Raw genomic sequence first — 11,627 nt, 5'->3', positions numbered from 1 at the left:
AAATTACAAAAGTCACCAAGAAAAATTAGAAAAATAGTGAGTATGACGCTTACCTTACTACATATTAAAACTTGCACTAAAGCTACTACAATCAAAATATGATACTGGCACATGAGTAAATAAATAAATTGATGGAACAAAACTGAGAGTTCAAAGTACGTGCAAACATATGGAAATTTAAAATACAATAAAGACGCATTTCAATTACACACATAAAGAATGGATATTTTTATTACATGATATTGGGACAATGACTAACCATTTAGAAAAGTAACAAAGTTAGATCATTATACCATGTAAATTCTTCACCGTAAAAAGTATAACTCTTAACAATGGAGGAATTAAAAATACTAAGAAATAGTATGGAAAGATATTTGTATATTTCTGGCTTGGAAAGATCCAGACAAGTTGAAACCCAGAAACCACCAGGAAAAACATTAACAAGTTTGACTAACCAAAAATGAAAACCATATATGACAAAAGATGAAGAAGAGCCAATGAAAAAATATTTACACTTCATAAAAAGTGTAATAATAATAGTCCTTCTACTCAAAAGACTTAAAATCATTAGCCGTAAAAAAGACAAATGGCCCTAGAAAAACGATTAAAGGATGTGAATACATAATTCCCATAAGATGAAATTAAGTGGACAATCTTTGAAAATTGAAGCGGCTATATAGAATTTCTTTTTGCTAAAAGAATTTTAAAAATCTGACACCATCTGAAGCTGGAGAGGGTATGGAAAAACTAGAGCTCTCATTTATTGTTGACCAAAGTATCAGATTGTTCAATGTTTTGAAAGCAATTTATCAAATTAATTAAAAGGTAATATGTGTGTACCATTTGGCCCAGCAACCCCTACTCCTAAGGACATTCAGCCTACAGAGAGAAGAACAAGAATGAGGAAATGTGAGAATGCAAACAAATTATTTAGGAATGTTTACTACAGTCTTGCTCATAAAGAAGGACACAGTGGGTAAAAGCTGCAATGTCAGCATGGCTTAGTTGAGTGAATTGTGGTGCATCCTGGGATCTAGCCCTGCATTGAGCTCCCTGCTGAGTGAAGAGTCTGCTTCTCACTCTCCCTCTGCTGTCTCCCTGCTTGTGCTTGCACACTCTCTCTCTCTCTCCCAAATGAATAAATAAATAAATAACATCTTAAAAAAAAGAAATGCAACAGATTTCTATGGATTGACGATAAAGATGCTCATAATTTATTAGTAAGTGTAAAACTAAGGTAAAAAACAACGGTCCAATCGTTATTAGATTTTATTTTAATAAAACAGACGTGAGAATTTACATTAGATATATGCATATATATAAAATAATTTCAGAAAAATGGGACAAGTACCATACTAAACGTCCAAGGGCATTTTCCTATAAAGGATGGCATTAGATTAACAAAGAGGGAAATTTCATTTCCTACTGTGTTCTTTGGGAGTTTCCCAAGGATAGTACTACAAAACGTAGGCTGGAAATTATGTAATTAAGTTATACCATTATATACATATGCATATAAGAGCACAGCTTTATAAGATTTTGACGCATGATGCAATGAATTGGCAAAATATAATTCATTTAATTAGAAAAAGATTTCCAGATGTGATGATTGTAAATGAGAAATGACAGTTCAATAAGGAATCTTTTTTTTAATGTCCAAAGCCAGATTATTCTTACTACACAAAAGAGGAGGTAACTTACCTTTGGCAATGGCTTTCCCTCCTGGCAGTTGATGCCTCCAATGAAGACCATGTTGGGCATCACAGGTTTGGGATAGTCAAAAACAAAGTCAGCTCTTAACAACCAAATTGACGTATGGCTATAGAGATCATAAGGCGTGACAGCTGTTTGGAGAATCTCAGATGCAACTTCTAAAGGAGTTTTAAAAAAATAGTGGCAAAATAAATGTTCCTCTAAGTGGGAGATGTGATTCCACACTCTCTCTCTGAAACTCATGGCATCTGGAAACCCTAAAAAAATTCTAGGAACATAAGAAGGAGGACTGGGGCACTGTGTGCTTTCTTCAAGAAAATGGCAAAATAATCCCCTGGTGAAGACCACAGATGGAAGTGAAAAATAATTGGCTACAATTAAGCCACACATATCAAAAGGATCGAGAAACACTGCATCAAAAGAACTCTCCTTTATGTATTCTATTAATGTTGTGTCCCTAAACAAATTCTTACAATGTAAAAAAAGGTGTTCAAAAATGTCACTGGATGAATCGAAGAACATAGTAAGTAAACTTTGTTGCCGAATATTCCAGTGAGAGTCAGAGAAAGTCTTGAACATCTGATTCAACTCCTCCAGATTGTAAGCAGTGGAATAAGTCTTCACCGTAAAATTGGAGGATTTTCCCAGTTGCCAACTCACCTCTGGTATGATTAAAACCAACTCATGCCCTCTTTGGATGAGTTGCTCCACAACCAAACGCATGGTAAACCAGTGGCTCCCATCCATGGGTACTACCAGCAGCTTGCCTGCCTCAGCAAAGCCAGATGTCAGCAGGAGACACACACACAACAGAGGAAAGCCGGTCAAAATTGTGGCAGCCATTGGAAACCTACAGCCCAGGGCAATCCAGCTGGTTGGGTTCTGAGCTGGTGTAATAGAGTCAGTCTGTGGAAGAAGTACAGGCACAAAGCCCGCCCCAGCAGAGGGAGTGTATTTACACAGTCATGAAAAAAAAAAACTACACTCATTGCCAGTGATGCACTCCTAAGAACGATAATGAATGGGTAGCATTTGCTGACAAACATGCTTCTAAATTTTCCAGACAGCAGTACCATTTGATCTTTGCCTTGGACAAAGATCATGCATTGTATGGCATGTCAATGCTCTTCTGGAAACAGAATTATTAGACAACGTGTTGAGGACTCAGAGTGATAAAAAGGAAAGTAAATATCAATTAAAGTGATTTTTTCCAAGGAAAGCTTGGGTTATCCTCAGGATACATAAGACAATTTTGCCCAGAAAGAGATTGGCATCCCAGTTTCCAAGGAGGACATGAAGTCACTTACCACTAGCGTCCTCATGGACAATGGAACTGTATTCACAAGAGCCTCTAAAAAGCCTGGCATTGCCACCGGTTTTTCCACTTCCAAACCCTTTGTAGGCTACAAAAGGTTAAGAGTGCCAAATCCTGCCTCCATGGACCATTCTAGGAATTGATAGATGGAATAGGACTGTCCTCTATATTCAGTCATTTTCCCTACACACATCACATGCAGTGGGTGGTCACTTGCCTGAAGCTTGCCAGAAGCACTCTGCTAGGCATCCTCTCTCTTTCCTCTGGGCTTCTGCATTCCTCTGTCTAGACCTCTCTGCTGAAGGCTGACCTAATTTGGCCTGCTACCCACCTGCAGGAATCTTTGTATCTGTCTCCCAAACTCTACTGAGCGCTTGTTGACGCCAGAGGGTATATCTTCTTCATATTTGCACTTTCCTTCTACAGGACCCATGCTATGCCTCACACATGGAAAGCACACAAGGACTTTTTGTTCCACTGGACTGGATTGCACTGTGTGAGTGCAATTATGGGTGGCTTAAGTGGTGTATGTCAGATAAGACCCTGAGAAACATTTACTGAGGGATTCTAAAGCCAACCTGGGGGCATAATCTTTGTTAGGGGCCAACATGGCTTCTTCTGAGTTGCCCAAACTAATACTAGACAAATAATAATATTTGCTTAGTCACCATTTATATCAGGGACTGATGGACTTTCAGATGAATGTCGAAAAAACAAAAATGAAGGCACATGATCAATCTTTCCGGATGGCTTACTTCAGAATAGATATCAATAAGATATAAAATAGCAGAAAATCAATGAACCCAAAAGCTGGTTCTTTGAGAAGATGAATTAACCTGATGAAGCTCTAGCCAAACTGATCAGAAAAATAGAGAGAAGAAAAAATTACCAACATCAGGAATGAGAGAGGTGGCATCACTCCAGATTCCACCGATGTTAGAAGGATAATAAGAAAGAATACCAAGAACAAATTTATGTCAGTATATCTACAAATTAGATGAAATGGATAAATTCCTCAAGGATGCAAACTATTATAGTTTAACAGAGAAATATTACATAAATTAAGTAAAAATAAGTTGAATTAAGTTTGATTTCAAAGTTCCTACAAATAGAATTTCAAGCTAGATGGCTTCCTTGATACAAGTTACCAAACATTGGAGGAAGAAATAAATAAATTATTATTCAGAATATACCCTGAAAACAGGAAATTATATATTCTAGAGAAGAATACCAAAGAGAACTTCCTAACCTTTCAATGAGGCCACAGAGTTTGTCTATGAGAACAGCATTGCCACATACCAAAACTAGATAAAGACATCAAAAAAAAAAATAAAAAAGAAAAATGCAAAGACCAATACACCTCATAAATATAATGCAAAAATTCAACACCAGATTTAGCAAACTAAATTTAAAATGACAAATGTATATAAAATATATTTTATACCCCAGGAATACAAGGCTGTTTTATCATTAGAAAATCAATCAAGGTGGGGAATCCCTGGGTGGCTCAGCAGTTTAGCGCCTGCCTTTGGGCAGGGCATGATCTTGGAGACCTGGGATCGAGTCCTACATCGGGATCCCTGCATGGAACCTGCTTCTCCCTCTGCCTGTGTCTCTGCTTCTGTGTGTGTGTGTGTGTGTGTGTGTGTGTGTCTCATGAATAAATAAAATCTAAAAAAAAAGAAAATCAATCAAGGCAATTCACCATAGAAATAAATCATGCCTATAGAAATGATTATATGGTTTAGAAAAAATTATATATTTGCATATATATATACCATATATATATGCTATATAAAATATATATAATAATAATATACAAAAGGTGGTGGGTCTTATTCCAGGAATACAAGACTGTTTTATCTTTAGAAAATCAATCAAGGTAATTAACCATATAAATAAATCATTCCTATGAAAATGATTGTATGGCTTATAATCATTTCCATAGGCACTGAAAAGGTATCTGACAAAATCCAACATCCATTCCTGATCAAAATTTTCACAATTCTAGGATAGGAAGAGAAAAGACTAAACCTAATAAAGAGCATCTGTGAAAAACCCATAACTAACAACATACTTAATGATGAATGACTGAATGCTTTATTCCTAATCACATACAAGTCAAGGATGACCATCCTACCACTTCTCTTCCTATTGTTCTGGAGATTCTTTTTTTTTTTTTTTTTTTTGTTCTTTTTTTTTGTTCTGGAGATTCTAACCAGTGCAGTCAGTCAAGAAAAATAAAAGGCCTCCACTTTGGAAAGAAAACTCTAACTGCGCTACTCACAGATAACGTGATCATCTCTGCAGAAATTCCAATGTAATCTACAAAATATCCTAGAACAAATAAGTTAGTTTAGCATTGTTGCAGGATACAAGATAAATACTCAATAATCAATCATATTTCAGGGCATCTGGTGGCTCAGTTGGTTAAGCAATCAGCTCTTGATCTCAGCCCAAGTCCTGATCTCAGTGTCCTGGGATGGAGCCCCAAGTCAGGCACTGTGCTCATCATGGGGAGTCTGCTTCAGGATGCTCTTTCTTCTTCTGCCCCCCTTCCCCCTGATTGCTAATGTTCTCTATTTCTCTCTCTGAAATAATTAAATAAGTACACATTTATAAAAAAACAATCAAGAGAGGGTCCAAGAAGACAGATGATAAGGAGGCCTTAGTTTCATCTGCTCCCAGGAATTCAGCTAGAGAGTCCTAAATCATCCTGAACTCCCACAAACTCAACCACGGATCTAAGAAAAGAATAGCTGCAACTCTACAAATAGAAAAGTGACCACTTTTTGCAAAATAGGAGGCTGGAGATGTGAATCTGGGGTGATATATCAGAAGATAAAACCCCCGGGGGGGGGGGGCGAGGCAAGATGGCAGAAGAGTAGGGTTCCCATGTCACCTGTCCCCACCAACTTACCCAGATAACTTCAAATCATCCTGAAAACCTATGAATTCGGCCTGAGATTTAAAGAGAGAATAGCTGGAACGCTACAGAGAGAAGAGGTTTTGCTTCTAACAAGGTAGGAAGGTGGTGGGGGGGGGGGATAAAAAAGAATCAAGTGGGGGAGGGCCTCCCCAAAAAGCCAGGCTAAGAGGGGCAGGGACAGCCTCAGGGCAGGAGAGCCCTGCCCCGGAGAAGCGGGAACTTTAAAAATCCGCACCGGATTCTTCCCCGACAGAAAGGTGCTTAGCAGGGAACCCGGGCAGAACCGCAGGAGGGGCATTGGGGCCTCCAGGTACCTGGGGTCACTAAAGAGGAGGGGCACCCTGGTTAGAGTGCTGCACCACGCGGGCTGAGCTCTGTAAAGGCCTGGAGTGCGCACCCGGTGGAGCCTCGGGAGCAGCTCAGGGGGTGGCTCCCTGTGGAAGGGGCCAGCCGGCCGGCAGTAGGATCCCAGCAGCGCAGGGCCCGGAGCCCAGGGCACCGGGGGACACAGCCCTGGACCCTGCGCTGCCCTTGGCACAGGCAGAGGCAGGGAGGGCACAGGACAGTGAGGATGCTCCTGCTGCCGGATGGCCCCGAGCTGTGCAGGTCAGCGCCCCCTGCCCCCTGGAGCATCCAGGCCCTTGTGGACTGGGAGACTGTGGGAGTCACTGCAGGAGCTGACTCTAGGGCTGGAGATCTGGCCGCCTCCAGTGGTGTTGTTCCTCCTGGTGTCACCCTGTGCCTGGGACAGAGCGGGCTGCCCGGGGACAGGGGCCTCATGGGGTAAACAGCTCCCACTGAGCCGTGCACCTGGCAGGGGGCTGGGCAGCTCCCTCAGGTGCACACACCTGAGCTTCAGCACAGCAGGCCCCTCCCCCAGAAGACCAGCTGGAAGGACAGGGGAAGAGCAAGTTCTTGACTGAGCAGCACTGGAAAGTTCCAGGGGAAGTCGAGGGAATTACAGTATATAGAACCAAAGGGTACCTCTCCTTTTTTTTTTTTTCTTTTTTTTTCTTCCTTTTTCCAGTACAACTTGTTTTTAGCCACTGTGCACTGAGCAAAATAATGAGAAAGAAGAACTCACTACAAAAGTAAGAATCAGAAACAGTCCTCTCTGCCACAGAGTTACAGATTTTGGATTACAATTCAATGTCAGAAAGCCAATTCCAAAGCGCAATTATAAAGCTACTGGTGGCTCTGGAAAAAAGCATAAAGGATTCAAGAGACTTCATGAGTGCGGAATGTAGATCTAATCAGGCCAAAATTAAAAATCAACTACATGAGATGCAATCCAAACTGGATGTCCTAATGACGAGGGTTAATGAGATAGAAGAAAGAGTGAGTGACATAGAAGACAAGTTGATGGCAAGGAAGGAAGCTGAGGAAAAAAGAGAAAAACAAAAGACCATGAGGAAAGGTTAAGGGAAATAAATGACAGCTTCAGAAGGAAAAATCTGTTTAATTGGGGTTCCAGAGGGTGCAGAGAGGGACAGAGGACCAAAAAGCATATTTGAACAAATCATAGCTGAGAACTTCCCTAATTTGGGGAGGGAAGCAGACATTCAGATCCAGGAGATAGAGAGGTCCCCCCCTAAAATCAATAAGAACCGTTCAACAGCTTGACATTTAATAGTGAAACTTGCAAATTCCAAAGATAAAGAGAAGATCCTTAAAGCAGCAAGAGACAAGAAATCCCTAACTTACATGGGGAGAAATATTAGATTAACAGCAGACCTCTCCACAGAGACCTGGCAGGCCAAAAATGGCTGGCAGGATATATTCAGGGTCCTAGATGAGAAGAACATGCAGCCAAGAATACTCTATCCAGCAAGGCTCTCATTCAGAATAGGAGAGATAAAGAGCTTCCAAGATAGGCAGAAACTGAAAGAATATGTGACCACCAAACCAGCTCTGCAAGAAATATTAAGGGGACTCTGTAAAAGAAAGAGGAAGCCCAAAGAAATAACCCACAAAAACAGAGACTGAATAGGTATTATGATGACACTAAATTCATATCTTTCAATAGTAACTCTGAACGTGAATGGGCTTGATGATCCCATCAAAAGACACAGGGGTTCAGACTGGATAAAAAAGCAAGACCCATCTATTTGCTGTTTACAAGAGACTCATTTTAGATCTAAGGACACCTACAGCCTGAAAATGAAAGGTTAAAGAACCATTTACCATTCAAATTGTCCTCAAAAGAAAGCAGGGGTAGCAATCCTCATATCAGATAAATTAAAGTTTATCCCAAAGACTGTAGTAAGAGATGAAGAGGGACACTACATCATACTTAAAGGATCTATCCAACAAGAGGACCTAACAATCATGAATATTTATGCCCCTAATGTGGGAGCTGCCAAGTATATCAATCAATTAATAACCAAAGTACGGACATACTTAGATAATAATACACTAACACTGGGAGACCTCAGCACTGCACTTTCTGCAAATGACAGATTTTCTAAGCACAACATCTCCAAAGAAACAAGAGCTTTAAATAATACACTGGACCAGATGGATTTCACAGATATTTACAGAACTTTACATCCAAACACAACTGAATACACATTCTTCTCAAGTGCACATGGAACTTTCTCCAGAATAGACCACATACTGGGTCACAAATCAGGTCTCAACCGATACCAAAAGATTGGGATTGCCCCCTGCATATTTTCAGACCACAATGCTTTGAAACTTGAACTCAATCACAAGAAGGAATTTGGAAGAAACTCAAACATGTGGAGGTTAAAGAGCATCCTGCTAAAAGATGAAAAGGTCAACCAGGAAATTAGAGAAGAGTTAAAAAGATTCATGGAAACTAATGAGAATGAAGATACAACCATTCAAAATCTTTGGGATACAGCAAAAGCAGTCCTAAGAGGGAAATACATTGCAATACAAGCATCCCTCAAAAAATTGGAAAAAACTCAAATACACAAGCTAACCTTGCACCTAAAGGAACTGGAGAAAGAACAGCAAATAAAACCTACACCAAGCAGAAGAAGAGAGTTAATAAAGATTCAAGCAGAACTCAATGAAGTAGAGACCAGAAGAACTATAGAACAGATCAACAAAACCAGGAGTTGGTTCTTTGAAAGAATTACTAAGATAGATAAACTATTAGCCAGCCTTCTTAAAAACAAAAGCGAAAAGACTCTAATTAATAAAATCACAAATGAAAAAGGAGAGATCACAACCAATACCAAGGAAATACAATTTTAAAAACTTATTATGATCAGCTATATGCCAATAAATTAGGCAATCTAGAAAAAAAATGGACGCATTTCTGGAAAACCACAAACTACCAAAACTGGAACAGGAAGAAATATTTTCAATGTTTGCATATGTATGTATACACACACACACAACAGGATGATCAATGAAAGATTCAGGCATAAAAGCAGGTTAAAAACCTATGGCATTGTGGAATAGAAATACAAGCTCAAAGAGATAAAGGAGTGATGGTTGAATGTCAGAATGAGCAAACCGAACAAACACACCCACTCTTCAACCTGTCCTGGAGACAACCTGTTCAATCTGTAGACATCCCAGACTGTGAGGAAGCTCTTTCTTATAAAAACGACTCAACGGCTGCTCCCTGGTCCTGATTTATTTACTCTGACAGTACAGAATGGATTCTAATGGCATTCGGATCCCAACTTACTAGCTTCTAAAATTTCATATATCTGAAACACAACTCTTGAATTCCCTCCAGAAGCTCACCTTCTCTTCTAGGCTTTCCATGTGGTAATGATACTTCCATCTACTTAGTATTTCAGGTCACAAAGTGTACGAGGCATCACGCTCCCACAGCCCATCATTTACTATTCAGGGTTCAATCAGAGACATGAGGCCACCAAAGATTCATGTACTCAAGGATTTGGGGGTTTTTTCGTTAAGATTTTATTTATTTATTCATGAGACACACACACACACACACACACACACAGAGGCAGAGGGAGAATCAGGCTCCGTGCAGGATGCCCACTGTGGGACTCAATCCCAGGACCCCGAAATCACATCCTGAGCTGAAGGCCGACACTCAACTGCTGAGCTATCCAGGTGTCCTTAGTCAAGGACGTGTTACAGGGATTTGATCCAACACTATGTGGGAGCTGATTGCACAATTTCTAGAAACAGTGTGATGCTGGAGCTTAAGGACAGCAAGGTGTGTCTTCAGAAAGCATGGGTGGGTGTGAAGTGGGGGAGAGCAAGGACAAGCTGGGACCCACAAGGATGAGCTAAAACCCATGAGAAGGGACTAGACCCCTGCAGTTGTGCTCAATGCCTCCAACCTTGATGATGTGAGTGTCCTGTAGGAGAAGCTGGTGCTCTTCCTCTCAGAGCTAAACACACATGTCCCAGGTGTGGGGAAAGCTGAAGGAGGAGCCAGCGAAGGGCAGAGCAGTTGAAGGTCCAAATGCTATTTCAGGCAAGTGAATTGAGCCTGCAGATAGGGGACGATGTGTCTGAGCCAACTAAATCATCTGTCCTGAGCATCTGCGTGTAAGAAAACACTAATGGCTGTGCTTCACTTCTACACTATCATTTCAAAAATGATATGACAAAAATACCTGAGACCTACCCTAATCAGAAACATCCAGATTGTTTGATCTTTTGAAAGCAACTTGTTGAATTAACTTAAAAGGTAACATGGGCATGCATTTGGCCAAACAACCCCTACTCCCAAGGACATTCAGCCTACAGAGAGAAGAGCAAGAATGTGGAAATGTGAGAATCTAAAGCAATTATTTAAGTAGATTTAGTGAAGTCTTGCTTATAAAGCACACAGTGGGATAAAGCTTTAAAAATCTATCACTATGGCTTAGTTGAAAGAACTATGGTGCATCCAAGTAAAGAATTTTATGCAACTATTATAAAGAATGTGACGGGGGCCTGGATCTCTGGGTCAGTTAATTTTATGCCTTGGGCTCAGGTCATAATCCCAGGGTCCTGGGATGTAGCCCTGCATTGGGCTTTCTGCTCAGCAAGGAGCCTGCTTCACCCTCTCCTTCTGCTGCCCTCTCCTGGTACTTATTCTCTCTCTCTCTCTCTCTCTCTCTCTCTCTCTCTCTCTCTCTCTGACTCAAGTAAATAAATAAAATCTGAAAAAAAAAAAAAAGGCCACAGATTTTTATGGATTGACTATAAAGATATTCATTATTTATTAGTAAATGAAAAAAGCAAGGTAAAGAACATTAAGTCCAATCCATTACTAGATTTTATTTTAATAAAACATGTGAGAGAATATACATTAGATATATGCATATAGAAAAAATAATTTCAGAAAAATGGGAGAACTACCATACGAAACTTCTAAGGGCCTTTTCCTCAAAGGATGGCATTAGTTATTTTAAAAAGTGAAATTTCAGTTTTAGTGTGTTTTTCAGTAGTTTCCAAAGGATAGTACTACAAAACCAGCCTAGAAATTATATACGATTATATCAATTGTGTACATATACGTATCAAAGAGAGCAGCTTTATAATTTGCTACAGCACGAATCAATGAATTGGCACAAAAAGAATTCTTTCTACCAGGAAAAATTTCCAAATGTGGGAAATGTAAATGTCAAATCTGGAGTTTAGTAGGAATCTTTTTTTTCTTTTCCTTGTGTGTGTGTGTGTGTGTGTGTGTGTGTGTGTGTGTCCAAAACCAGGTTATTCTTA

At 40.0% G+C, this 11,627-nt stretch overlaps 1 protein-coding gene across 1 annotated transcript; it reads right to left on the bottom strand.

Annotated features, from left to right (window-relative positions):
- Positions 1–864: 864 nt before the first annotated feature.
- On the bottom strand, positions 865–3,461 carry LOC119865819 (UDP-glucuronosyltransferase 1A8-like). The gene is given in 5 exon segments (XM_038573028.1): positions 865–879; positions 1,702–2,487; positions 2,489–2,563; positions 3,021–3,116; positions 3,360–3,461. Coding segments are annotated over 5 exon segments (1,074 nt in total).
- Positions 3,462–11,627: the final 8,166 nt, after the last annotated feature.

The sequence above is a fragment of the Canis lupus genome, chromosome 25, assembly GCF_011100685.1.
Source record: "Canis lupus familiaris isolate Mischka breed German Shepherd chromosome 25, alternate assembly UU_Cfam_GSD_1.0, whole genome shotgun sequence".
Classification (NCBI taxonomy): domain Eukaryota; kingdom Metazoa; phylum Chordata; class Mammalia; order Carnivora; family Canidae; genus Canis; species Canis lupus.
The sequence above is the reverse complement of the archived record's forward strand: the minus strand, read 5'-3'. Positions and strand labels throughout refer to the sequence as shown.